General features: G+C 35.1%; 1 protein-coding gene across 15 annotated transcripts in view; it reads right to left on the reverse strand.

The window, feature by feature from the left end:
• Positions 1–14,545, reverse strand: part of ADAM22 (ADAM metallopeptidase domain 22) — a 242,205-nt gene that overhangs the window by 55,052 nt on the left and 172,608 nt on the right. For all 15 annotated transcript variants that reach the window (XM_077997084.1, XM_028846111.2, XM_077997080.1 and 12 more), the window contains 6 exons: positions 13,417–13,491; positions 11,660–11,731; positions 10,683–10,849; positions 9,176–9,260; positions 7,711–7,801; positions 6,111–6,162 (listed from right to left, as the gene is read on the reverse strand). In XM_077997084.1, the coding sequence (XP_077853210.1) occupies positions 6,111–6,162; positions 7,711–7,801; positions 9,176–9,260; positions 10,683–10,849; positions 11,660–11,731; positions 13,417–13,491 (542 nt within the window). The remainder of the gene's footprint in view (positions 1–6,110; positions 6,163–7,710; positions 7,802–9,175; positions 9,261–10,682; positions 10,850–11,659; positions 11,732–13,416; positions 13,492–14,545) is intronic.

Consider the following 14,545-nt stretch of genomic DNA (forward strand, 5'->3'; position numbering starts at 1 on the left):
CAAAAAGTTTCTTTGTTATTAATCTTGCAACTCTTCTTCAGGTTTGAGGTTTTTTTTTTTTTTAAGTATTCTTAAAAAAAACTAATAAAAGGTCAACAGAAAAAAGATCTTGATTAGAGAATAATTTGGCAACATGCATTAAGAATCTCCAAAAAGAGCACACCTTTGGATCTAGTAATTCTACTTTTAGAAATTTTTCTTGAGGAAATAATTAGCTATGTGCACAAAGATGTATGAACAAAGATATTTGTGGTCACACAATTTATAACAGGAAATAACAAAAGCATAAACTAAATGTTCAACAGTAAGAACTGTTAACTAAACTGTGATATAGTAATAAAACAGAATACCATATAGTTATTAATGATCACAGTGTTGAAGAACAGGCTCAGAAAAATGCTGACTATACAGTGTTAAATACCAAGGTTATCACTGGGGAAAAGTCACCAAAATTTTATTTTCTATATTTTTAAAACATTGTTTTACATTGAGCTTTGATAAAAAGGGAAAAAAGATAAGAATGAGTAGTTTTTATAAAGTTTCCCAGTAGCCTGCAAAAACTGTCCATTTATATCCCTACTTCTTCTAAGCATAGTTAATACTTTGTTATCAATTAATGGAATTTATAACGATTATTTACCCTAAACTCATTTCTAAATTGCTTCATGCCAAACTCTCCAAATAAAGCTGTCTTGGGTTTAAGTTGTCTGAACTCCCTTACTTCCTTCACCTCCACTTCCTATAAGCAGATGAGGAGGGTTTCCAGATGCTACAAGAATTTAATCAACTTGAACAATCAGCCTGTTTTGCAGCCTCCTGCCTTGCAGCCTGCTCTTTCCCACATTTTGTACGGAATGTGGTCACCTAGTCAGCTGGAACCAACTCCGGACAAACTGACAATTTATAAATGAGCCCAAGTAAACTTTCCTCATTACCATGCTAAAGTCTCCACCATGGGAGGAACTATAGCTTCATTACTATAACTTGAAACCTACGTGCTGACATAATGATTCACTGTATCTATACCACTGGGACCCCTCTTCTACATGCAATGACACACCCTCTCCCCGTCCACCTCCCCATAAAACCCTCCTGTTGCTTTCCCTCAGGAACACACTCGGCTACAGAATACTCCCAGAGCTCTCTGTACTTCTGACTAGTAATAAAACTCCCATTGATCAAAACCTGCATTTTTTTTTTTTTTTTTTTTTTTTTGAGGTAGGGAACTCACTCTGTTGCCCAAGCTGGAGTGCAGTGGTGTGATCTCCGCTCACTGCAGCCTGGACCTCCTGGGCTCAAGTGATTCTCCCACCTCAGCCTCCTGAGTAGCTGGGACTACAGGCATGTGCCACCATGCCCAGCTAATTTTTAAGTTTGTACAAAGTTTCCCCATGTTGCCCAGGCTGATCTCGAACTCCTGGGCTCAAGCGATTCTCTCAAAGTGCTAGGATTATAGGCATGAGCGACTGGGCCAGCCAAAACCTGCATTCTGGTGAAGAGTTGTTTGTTCTTGCCAGGCAAAGGAACCAGGTTTTTTTCAAGTAACAAATCCTAACAAGACATGAACTTTATTCTTCGTTTGAAAGTTTCTTACACATATTGTAGCTGCACCAGACCAATCTGGTTCAACTTTTATGTAATAATGTTATGAATTGTTTCTCAGTTGCCATGGACCCTCAGGTCACATAGCCTGACCACGCTCAGATGAACCAATGGTATAACCACAGGAGGAATCTAAATGCTCAGCTGAGAAGCAGGAACTGAATTAAGCAGCAGACACGATGATAAAGTTTGGATGTTTGTCCCCTCCAAATCTCATGTTAAAATATGACCCCAATGTTGAGACTGGGGTCTAATGAGAGAGTCCCATGAATGGCTTAGTGCCCTTCAAGAGGAAATGGCTGATAATAAGTTTAAAAAGAGTCTAGCATCCCCTCCTTTCTCCCCTGCTCACTCTCTTGCCATGTGACACACCTACTTCCCCTTGCCTTCTGTCATGAGTAAAAGCTTCCTGAGATCTCACCAGAAACCAAGCAGATGCTGGTGCCATGCTTGTACAGGCTGCAGAACTGTGAGCCAAGTAATTGTCTTTTCTTTATAAATTACCCAATCTCAGGTTTTCATTTATAACAATGAAAAACAAACTAACATACACTGAATGACAGGATCCAGTATCCAATCAGATTGAGCTCTGGCATCCAGTCCGATAATGCCTCCTAGCACTACCTCATTGCAAGATCCAATCAGATCATGCCTCATTACCCTATGCTTATAAAACCTGACACAGCCTCCAGCTCAGGGAGACACTGCTTTGGGAACTATCCATGGTATTCTACTTACTTGTTAAAAGTAATAAAATCTCTTTCATTTAATCTTCCTTGGTTATGATAATTAAGTTGATACCCACGAAGTGACCAACCAAGCTACCTGTTTTACAGTAACAATATTACTTCCTTTTTCCTTGCAATGCTTTTACTCCAGCCAATGTTTTTATCACCTTTTCCTCTAATCCATCCAACATATCTCTGCCAGAGTTATCAAATTTAAATAGGTCTTTTTTCAAAGTCCCTCCTTTTATTTATTTATTTATTTATTTATTTATTTATTTAGAAACGGAGTCTCACTTTATTTATTTATTTATTTATTTATTTAGAGATGGAGTCTCACTCTTGTTGCCCAGGCTGGAGTACAGTGGCGTGATCTCAGCTCACTGCAACCTAAGCCTCCTGGGTTCAAGCAATTTTCCTGCCTCAGCTTCCTTACTAGCTGGGATTAGCTGGGATTACAGGCGCCTGCCACCACACCCAGCTAATTTTTGTACTTTTAGTAGAGATGGGGTTTCACCATGTTGGCCAGGCTGGTCTTGAACTCCTGACCTCAGGTGATCTGCCTGCCTCAGCCTCGCAAAGTGCTGGGATTACAGATGTGAGCCACTATGTCCAGCCCCAAAGTCCCTCTTTATCCTACTGGTCAAAACCTGAGTTGGATCCATACTGCCAAAGTAAAAAGTCACTAACTCTTGGTGTAGGACTCTTAGAAGTCAAAGTCTAGTTGAGCCTCCTATAAAGGCCTCTCTGTAAAAGCACCCTCAGGGGTCACAGCCAAGCCCACCCTCCTGCCCACTGCAGAGCTGGGAGGAAGCTCAGTCTGTTCTCCAACACTTGGCAGTGACGGTATACTCCCCAACAGGGAAGGTTTTAAAATATATGAACAGTTGAAAATTTGTGGATTGTTCTTACCTTTATTTTTCCACATCTGACTTCTAACTTGTGAACAGTTCTGTATTCTTAACTATATAAAGCCTTATTCCTCTGCCTTAACATAGCCCCTTCAAATATCTGAAGGCAGATATCATGTCTCTCCCCTGCCTCTGCCCCCACAACTTCTGTTTCACAGAATAATATAGCTATTGTATTCAGTGCATTCTTCAAATTTTAATTTTTGTACCTTTAAATAGGACTGAAGGTATTCATTTCAACCCTGCTTTCTAATATTTAGCTGTACAGAACTTCAGAAAGTAGAAATGGTAGGGAATGTACCCATGGGAACAAATGTCCATAATTACTGCTGCTTGGTGATATTTGGCGTAATCAAATTATTGCATCATATCCCATAGTTTTATACAAACGACTTTTCTCTTAATTGCATCTCTTTAATGTAAGAATTCCAGTGTACACAGCCGTATGTATCTGAAGGTAGCCATTTGACTTCAATGTATATTATGCTTAATGCTATGCAGATTATCTATTAAACATTTTAATAATCAGGATAATCAAATATACTACGTAGGATTTAAAAGACAAGAATCTCTAGTATGAAATTAATTGTTAAAACTGCATCTATAGAACTTTTATCATTTCCTCTCATTACTAAGCAAAAAGTCCAAAGATTTTTGGAGAAATATTTTACTTTATTATTATTATTAATATTATTATTATTATTAAGACAGGGTCTCACTTTGTCATCCATGCTGGCATTCAGTGGCACAATCACGGCTCACTGCAGCCTCAACCTCCCCAGAATCAGGTGATCCTCCCATCTCAGCCTCCCAAGTTGCTGGGACTACAGGTGTGTGCCACCACGCCTGGTTAATTTTTGTATTTTTTGTAGAGATGGGGTTTCGCCATGTTGCTTAGGCTGGTCTCAAACTCCTGGGCTCAAGTGATCTGCCTGCCTCAGTCTCTCAAAGTGCTGGGATTACAGCCATGAGCCACCGCACCCGACTGGAAAAATATTTTGAACACATGTTTGCATATATATTCCCTCCATCATTTATTTTCCTTGTTATACATATCCTGTGCGTTCAAAATTCAAATACAATCAAGAAATATTTGTTGAAAATCAAGTTTGTACAAAGGATTATGGTGTGAGGTCTGAAATATGTGTTAACATAATAAGCAATCTCTCAAAAATTTATAACTAATTTGTGAAAGGCAGCATAAGTACACATGATTAAATTATAATGCAGGGGTTAAAATTATAACAAATCTCAGATGGTTAGAAATGTGGTTAGATAGAGGAAAAAGGGAAAGGCATTCCAGATGAAGAGAATATATTGAGGAAATCAAATGAAGTTGGTAATTAATGTACAATTACGGTGAGCAAGTATTTAAGAAGCTGAAAATCTATATAGTATTATGATTAGCAAATCGAAAAAGCTAGAAACTCCTGTACAATTATGGTAAGCAAACCAATCATGAATAGTAGGGGAAAAGGAGATTGCAGATGAGAATGAGGAAAGATTATGGGCATCTAAATAATGAAGCTAAGATTTTGAACCACATTCTTTAGACATCAGAGACTCACAAAATTTCTGAACAGGACAATGGCATTTAATGAACAAGAGTTGTATATTAACAGGATAGCTAAATCTCACAAACATCATGTTGATTAAAAAAAAAACAGCAAGTCACAGAAGAATACATACAGCATGATGTATTTCACATAAACTGAAAACATGCAAACCAAATGCTGTTTTACTCCAACACACATACATACTAAACAGTAGAAGTATAAAGAATGACTTGAGAATGATAGGAACCAAACTCAGATGGTGGTGACCTTGGCTGGGGTTGGGGATTAATAATGGAGGACATAAGGGAGATTTAACCACAAATGCAGTATTTTACTTTTTAAAAGCTGGATAACGGGTGTACAAATGTCCACTGTTTTATTCTTCATACATTTTTAATGATGATGATTCCAAACGTATCATTATTGCCCTAGTTTAAACTTTTACCATTTTTTGCTATTATTATTTTAGTAGCATTCCAACTTTTTTTATTTCCATAGGTTTTCTGGCGAACAGGTGGTATTTGGTTACAAGAGTAAGTTCTTTAGTGGTGATTTGTGAGATTTTGGTGGACCCATCACCCAAGCACTGAACCCAATTTATACTCAATATTTGAAATGTTATTAAAATAATAACAGCAAAAGATGGCCAAAGTTTAAACTAGGGCAGTAATGATAAGCTTGGAATAAAAGGGATAACTGTAAAATTTACTTACAAGAATAAAAGACAAGCATTGATGACTGAGCTTGTGAAGGGGAGGACAGTATACATTGAAAACCTTTCTCAGGAGAGCAGACTGTACATTTCTCTTCCCAACTCCCTTTTCAGTGATACCACATTATGAAGCCATCAGTGACAGCTTGAAGTCAGCCATTGTGGGAATATTTACACCTCAGAAAAGTGAGAAATCTACAAATCTAGGCTGTTTTCTAATTTTTGTTTTCAAGAGTTAACTTACCAGCACAGTACTGTTTATAAACCATTTAATTAGAATTGAAGGAAATGAAAGGAAAGGGAATTAGCAGGCAAGCCATCAAAAACAAAGTTGTCCCTCATTTCTTACATTTATAGCCTAGATTTAAGGCTAAAGAAAAAAAAATATCTGATGTCTACCAACTTAATCGACATCAATTGTTTTTATAAATAAGAGGTTATTTTGCAAAAATATTTTATACACAGAACCATTAAGAATAGTTATTTCTGATTTCTTATAAATGCTAGATTCCATGCACTAAGTTATTGAGTGTCATATTCCTCAGAAGACAACAGCACAGCAGGGAATGTAAGACTGAGTTATTTTCAAATACAAATGGCTCACCCGGTGTCTCCCATTATGCACCCGGACCACGTGTCCTCGCATTTACATTCACCTAAGAGAAAATTAACACACATGCCTTGTTATAAAGTGAACACAGTTGCACTAAAGCAGTTTCTGTTTTAAATTCATTATCTCCATTTTATTCCTTAAAATACCTTTTAAAAAGTAATAGCTTCTTTCTAATTCATCTTACAATAGTTTTTTATGTAATATACAACAAAAATATACTTTGACCCTATCAAGATTATATAATTTTTGCCAAAAAAACCATTGTATTTTAACTAATGGCCATATTTAAACTATTTAATCAAATACCAATGGAAGAATGAAAAACTTTATGGCATTATTAAAGGATCTCAGTTTCACAGGCCTTTATGAAAACTATCATAATTTCTTGACCATTTTTGAAAGTCTCTGCACACACCAAGGTTTCTGGTAGAACGCAGGGGAAAATTATTGGGTAAGCAGAAGGGCTTCAGAATCAGGAAATATTAGGGTTCAAAACCTGAGTTTGCCATTTGATATATGTGTAATCTTAGAGACAATATTCTTGTAAGATCTAGTCACTTCACCTATAAAATGGGGCTAAAAATGGGTGCCCTGTAGAATTATCTGGAGAATTAAATGAGTATCTAAATGGAAGTAATATCAATCATCTGGCATATAATAAGTACTCTATAAATGGTAATAGCTTTTTTTTTTTTTTCTTTTTTTTGAGATAGAGTCTCGCTCTGTGGCCCAGGCTGAAGTGTAATGGCACAATCTTGGCTCACTGCAACCTCCGCCTCCTGGGTTCAAGTGATTCTCTTACCTCAGTCTCCTGAGTAGCTGGTACAAGAGCCTGCCACCACACCTGGCTAATTTTGGTATTTTTAGTAGAGATGGGGTTTCACCATGTTGGCAAGGCTGGTCTCAAACTCCTAACCTCAGGTGATCCACCTGCTTCAGCCTCCCAAAGTGCTGGGATTCCAGATTATAAAAATATTTACAATGTTTGTTACTAAAACAAAAATGGAAATCATCAAATTTTAATGGTAAATACACAGTATTTGACCATCAGGGTAAAGTGACTTTACCTACTTGAGAAAAGACATTCTTCATAGATACCAAACCTAGCATATTTTACTAGGTCCATTTATTAACTAAGCTTTTTATCAGTTCTGATCCTGACAGGGAAATTCTACCTCTGTGGCCACGTTCAGAGATGTTTTAAATAAAACATAAAAAAGTATGTCTGAAACCTATATGCCTAGAATTCTCTACTAAACATTTATGATGAACAAACTGGGCTTATTTTTTCCCTTATAAGGTTAAATTCAGCTTGAATTTATTATCACATGGCTTTAAAGTTCACTATAGTCATAGAAATTTCCACCTATAATGTAAATATTTATTTGTATTACTTTGGAAAACAACAGTTTGTGCTGTTTATCTTCTATCTTTTACTACCATTCTTTTACTACCATTCAAATTCTTTTTATCTTTCACTACCATTCAAATTCTTTTCATCAAGCAACTAAATCAAAAAATTTTACGCTCCAAAATATTTTACAAATAGTCTATTTTAAATACAACTAACCACACATGCACTAAAACTTACCGCTTGCTAACTTTCTTTTGTCTGAGATAATACCAATATTATGGGCTAATGACTGGGCAAGTGTAACAGCCATTAAGTCAGTTTTCCCAAACTGAAAAACAAAAACAAAAATAAAATATATATAAATCCAACTTGTCACTGAAAAAGAACCAGAGAAAAATGTCACAATATCGCTGAAAATAAGTAATTTCTAAGCAATTTCTTTAGCAGAGGCTAAACATACTGTAGCCAGCACTGAATATGCATTTGGGAAAAAGTGGTAAGAAACAAAAATCCATGTTTGATTAGGTCTTACAGGGAATACTAGAAGTCAGGAAATAATCACAGCTTTTGGGTTTTGGAAATGTATATCTGAGTCCAAATTTCACCAGTGACATTCTTGAAAAATTCAATATTGGTATATAATTAAATCAGTCTTTTGGATAATACAAAACAAAATTAAATCGGTAATTTTTTTTAGAACTTATTCATCTTTGTGTCCACTTGTAATCCTGAAATTCCCCTCAAGTGGAATAGAATGGGGCTTCAGAAAACAAATGAAATGAGTAACAGGAGGTAGTGACAATCTTTGGGCAATAGAAACTGAAGAACTGAAGAACTGAGGATATATTTTTCAATTTGTAGCCTCTTAAAGATACAAGTATTTTCTTTTCGATCATCTCTAATAGGTTTAGTGCCTTAGGAGTAAGAGAAACCCTTTGGAAAACCTACTCTATTTTTCTTATCTCCAAATCTGTTAAATAATAAGGAAAAAATATCCAGTTGGGTTGTTAGGTGACAACCTGATGCTTCAGGGAATTATTCAATTCCCTGGAAAATCATTCAAAGTGAATAATAGGGCCTTATTTTCAATGAAGGTAAAAGTAAAGATTCTCTCAATTTAATCTATAAGTAGCTTAATCTGGAAATTATTCCAAGTATAACATGAATATATAATAATCATCACATATTATCTCCCATTATTACCCCAGTCTGTTCTCTGGTCACTTATAGCAACCATATTAGTTTTTTATTTTTTATTTTATTTTATTTATTAATTAATTTATTTATTTACTTGCTTATTTAGAGACAGGGTCTCACTCTGTTGCCCAGGCTGGAGTGCAGTGGCGCAATTTGGGCCCAATACAACCTCTGCCTCCCAGGCTCAAGCCATCCTCCCACTTCAGCCTCCCCAGTAGCTGGGGCTACAGGTACATGCTACTATTTTTGTATTTTTGATAAAGATGAGGTTTTGCCATGTTACCCAGGTTTGTCTCAAACTTCTCGTCTCAAGCAATCTGTCCACCTCAGCCTCCCAAAGTGCTGGAATTACAGGAATAAGCCATTGTGACAGGCTGCCATATTGATTTGTAATGTAGCAATCTAACATCTGGAGTATGTGGATACTGAGAAATTCTCTCTTAAGTATGAGGAAAACATTTTCAGCCATCATACCACTTTGTATTGTACAGATGTTCACACCTACTTCATTCACGCCTCCTCCTTTCAGCAACGAGCAAATCCCACCAATATAAGCTGCCCCGCTCCGGCTACTCTCAAATTGACTTCCCCTTTTAGAAAAGGAAATGAAAAATGCTTACTGTTCACAGTTCAAACATCATAACACCTCTCATTATTAGTTTACCACATTTATTTTCTCAATATACATAAGATTTCTATACCATATACTCATGTTGCAAGGGAAGAATGTGAAAATTGTTTATACATGTAACCAAAGAAAAAGGTTTATAAGGGATGTTTTCTCATAAGATTAATAAATATCTTAAATTGAAGTATATCTATTAAAAAATAATTGGTTGATATGATGTACTCTGAAAAAGACACAAAATCACTTCTCTGGTATTTCTGCCAAAAATACATAACTTAACATCAGGCATTCCCATGAGGAACAGTCAATAAAATAATTGGCCTATACTCTCCAAAAGTATTAAACTCAAAATAGACAAAAGAAAGCTGAGGAAATCTTTCAGATTAAAGGAGACTAAAGAGACATGATGATTAAATGCAATGTGTGATCCTGGATTAGATTTGGATGGGGAAAATTAGCTATAAAAGACATTATTGAGGTAATTGGTGAAAGTTGAATATAGACCATGGATTACATAAAAGTATTGTTTATGTTAAATTTTCCAGTTTCAATAATTTACTGTGGTTATATAAGAGAATGTCTTTTTACTCTTAGAGAATATATACTATTTAATAACAAATCCCCAGTAAGTGTCTTCAACTTATTTTCAAAAGGTTCAGGAAAAAAAAACAAAAACAAACAAAAAAACTGAAGGATGGATGAATGGAAGGAAGGGAGGGAGAATGGAAGAAAATTATGAAACAAATGGGGAAAAATGTGAATAACTGATGAATCCGAATAGAGGGCATATGCAATTTCCTTGTAGTATTCTTGCAACTTTTCTCTAAATTTGAAATTATATATAAAGTTACCCCAAAATACATCTTTTCTTCCTTTTATAACTTTCTTCAACAGTTCTGACTTTAGATGATAGATTTTTAAAATTCTACTATATATAATTTGCTATTACGTCAAATATGCATGCTATCAAAAAAAGAACATAAGAGTGAGAAAAAATTAAAAATAAATTCCAGAAATACTAAGCTCTCATGTCAGAACCAAAAACAGAGAAAACATTAACATTTAAAAGACAGTAACTTTAAAGAATATAATTTATCTGCAGTTAAGAATACTATATATATATTAGCAGTATTTTTACTCAGTAAATGCTCTATTTAAACATCTTGAAAAATAAATATTAAGTAATAAAATAACTCAAAATTAAAACTTACACTTTCATGGCAATTTTAAACAATCTATACTTTAAAACTTTTTCCAAATCTATCTGCCATCTGCCATGTCAAATCCTAATTGTGTAATGTAGCAGAAAGGATACATTTCAGTCACAATAAAGCATTTAACATGAAATCAGAAAAAGTAATACATCATTACAGAAGTTACGTACGAAAAAAGGTGTACTGCATCACTTTTCTCTTTGATAAAATCCCTCCTGTATTTCATAAACTCACGTAGGGTGATCAATGGATTTTCAGATATGGCAAACTTGTTGTCAGTCGCCCAGGTTTCCATAGCAACCAATACTATCCTGGTCTTAAGTTGGTCTTTATATATCTAGTATATTAATAAAATGAACACATCAGCTGTACATGTGGTAAAATCAAACAGTTTATGAACAGGACTACAAAACTCCTTTCATGGAAAATTCTTTGAGTTTTAGTTAAAGCGAGATAACTTTCTAATTTACGTGCATTTCCCTTGAGTAACTGAGACTGAAATTGTTGACTAATACCCAAAGAACAGAGCACTTTTTGGAAACAAAAGGTCCCTTTTGACGAATACTTGCACCCTATTCAAGGTTCCACCTAAATCTGTTTTAGGTATCCTGGAAAAAGAATTCATGCATGCTTGAGTTCCCTTAGCCAAAAATGGAGCAATGAAGACTCTCCAAAGAAATAATTTATATACAACCTGACTGGCTCTGATTAGACTTGTGAAGAAGGTACTAGCACAGCCTCATCAAGGGAAGATTTGGGAAGTATGGAGGTATAGTGGAATTATTTAGTTGCATCACTGCCACAGCACCAGGCACTCTTGAAAAAGGTACAACTGTTGTACTGCTTCTCCATCATTATAAGTCACTGTGAATATCTTTGTTAGGGGTATGACACAACCTCTGTTTTTACAGTGTGAAAAACACAGGATGGAATTTCAGGCATATCTATGGATAACTTCGACCAGTTCCTCTTCCCAGCCAGACATCAAAGTCAATAAAGTCTATTGCAAGGTCACCCGGGACTTACTAGACACCTTGGTTGAAGTGCAACATAGAGCAGTGAAACTATAAGAATCATATTATCCATTCTATTAGCAATTAGGAAATAAGATTCTTCTAGGGCAATAACGGACTGGGTTGATACTTACTATGTCTGCCATGTTCACCACAGACTTCGCATAGGTATTGGTATGTACAACGGAAAGCCGATGTTTTTTAAACTGAAAGCAAAAGAAAAAAAGTGAACGTCTTCCAAAGTGATCAGAAAACAATCATCTCATCAGAGAAAACATGGTGCAATTGAAAGATCCCTACAAATGTAAAAAAAAATCTTTTCTGTAAAAATGTGCTTTCTGTAAAAAAATGTCAGAGTCAGTTGAGATCAAGTTCTTTATCTGCTATGTTGCCTGAGACAAGGCTCTTAAAGGATTGAGGCCTCAATTTATTCATCTGGGAGATGAAGTAAAAAATATCCAATCCATCCATTTCATAGATTTATTTTTATCGGCATTGTTATTCAAAATGATAAAACATATGAAAGTTGTCTATGAATTGCAAGACATACAAATCTAAGTAGGGGTATAGACAGTAAAGTGGATGTGAACACTGCTAAAAGCATACAAATCGAAAAGTTCTATAAGACTTATTCAGGAAGAAGAAAGCTCTAAGATAAAGGTCACAACAAGGTGGCATACAGGGCAGATGTGGATCACATAGATCTTTGTTTAGTCTCAAATGTGTTTTAAAAATCAGGAAATATCATGTAAAATCCAATTTCTGGCTTCAGTTAAAATTAGCATTCCCACCTGGTAATAACTGGCAAACACTGAGACGCAGTTGCTTCCCTTAGACAGGCCACACACCATTCTTTTCACCACAGGCCTCACCCACCTATGCTGTCTTATAGCTGGTTCATTTCACTTATATTAGATGTCTACAGATGTCTATGGATATCTAAATTTGTGACTATCTAAAATGCTCAAAATATATGTTGTTATAACTTATTTTATAAAAGTCCTGGGGAACAGTAACATTCACTGGATTCAAATAGGTGGAAAGATAAAACTTAGACCTAGCTTGAAGAAGGAAGCAGCACTCAATCCTGATTATGTTGTGATTATTATTATTAGCAACTGTAATAATTAAGATCTAAATTATGTATTTAATCATACATAAATAAATGATAATCTTTTCCTCAAATAAGCAGGTCAAAGTAAAATGCACTTGTACTTGAACTTAAGTAAAATTCAGCAATATGCATCATTAAACATTTTTAGTTTAAAACTTTGGTTACACGGAACAATTAGCATTATAACTCATTGCTGTGCTATGAATGTAGTCATACTGCCTGCAATATGCCCATTAACTGAATATAAACACTATGGGTCGAAATAATTTGATTCAACAACATGAAAGTTTTGTCAAGTTCTTATCCTAAGAATCTTCACTGGTTAGCTATGTAAGCATTTGCATATGATTTCTGCACAGTAACACCAAAATAGAAAAATTGCTTTTCTTTTATTAAGATAAAGTTGTACCTTGCAAACTAAAATGTCACATAATTGGTGCCTCACTTTTTCAATATAAAATGGAATTTCCATTTTTTTAAACCTTGTCATTTTAGTAAGTGGAGATTCAAATATTAGCACCTCTACTAACCAAGCAAATTCACAAGTTGATACTGAGTTACAAAGTATTTTTGAAAACTCAAAAATTACTGCTAGTTATTTCCACCTATGAATATTTCCTAATTGCAGGTTGTTGCTAGTTAACAAATATATTTGATTATACAAATACCTTCTCCAGGTTACAGCTTGATGGGCTTCTTGTTTTTTCTAAACATATTTTTACACTCACCAGTTTTACCCTAGGCATGAACAGGCTTAAAAATAACAGCAAATCCTACCATAAGGTGATCATTCACAATCATCAGTTCAATGTATTTGGTTTCTTCTTCTACATTACGAGGATATCGACGAAGCTGTAACACAGGAAAGGAAACAGCACCTAATTCAGCCCTCTAAACTCGGCTGTGAAAACCTAAAAAATATGGAAGAAACTGACAAAACAAAATTTTCCCTTTTTATTCCTTCAGCATTAAAAAATTTTTCATCAATTTGTTTAGTTTCTGAGTTGGTAATAAATTAACATGGCTCAGAAAATTTAAGAAGTATAAAAGAACAGAAGATGAATGTCTTCCTCTCACCTCTATTCTCCACCTACTCAGTTCCTAGTCCTTCCCCCACAATGGATACAGCAAGTTACTGGTTCCTTCCAAAAATATTTATGCATATAAAACTAAATGTGAATATATCCTTTATTTTGTACTTCCGTTTATTTCACTCCTTTCTGCATCTAGCAATTTTATTTAACAGTCTATCTTGAAAATAGTAACATATGAAGAGCACTCTTTTGGGTCCTCTGAAGATCTCTGAGAGGGTACAGGGACTGGAGTGATTGGCACTTTTATTATTTAATCTCCAAACTGGGAGTGAGTCACGTGCCTTCATCTAGGATGGTTCAGAGGATCCCCAAATGACATAGGGTCTTTGTTAAAATAGCTTTGAGAACTCCCAGTCAGTCTTATCTATTACAGCTAGCTTTCTAGAATATTGTCCTATTCTTTCAGTCTATAATTCAAAAACAATAGTTTCATATTAAATCCTGATGGTAATCATTTTATCTAACTGGGCCTCAAGATAAATATGTCTCTACCTATTCATATAAATATATATATATATATATGTTTATATATGAGTTTATATATAATCATATATATGAGTTTATATGTGTGTATATATGTGTGTGTGTATATACATATATAAACATTCACAACATTTATAAAGGTCATAGTAGTAATTCACGGAACACATGGGTCTGAGAGGCAATATATGGCGTATATGTGGTTATAAGCACCTCTCTGAGACCAGACTTCCTAGGTCAGAATCCCAACTCCACCAGAGTCACCCTATGTGGCTTTGGGCAAGTTTCTTGATTCTCTTACGTTCAATGTCCTCATCAGTAAAATGAGGATA

Source organism: Macaca mulatta, chromosome 3, assembly GCF_049350105.2.
Source record: "Macaca mulatta isolate MMU2019108-1 chromosome 3, T2T-MMU8v2.0, whole genome shotgun sequence".
In the NCBI taxonomy this organism is placed as follows: domain Eukaryota; kingdom Metazoa; phylum Chordata; class Mammalia; order Primates; family Cercopithecidae; genus Macaca; species Macaca mulatta.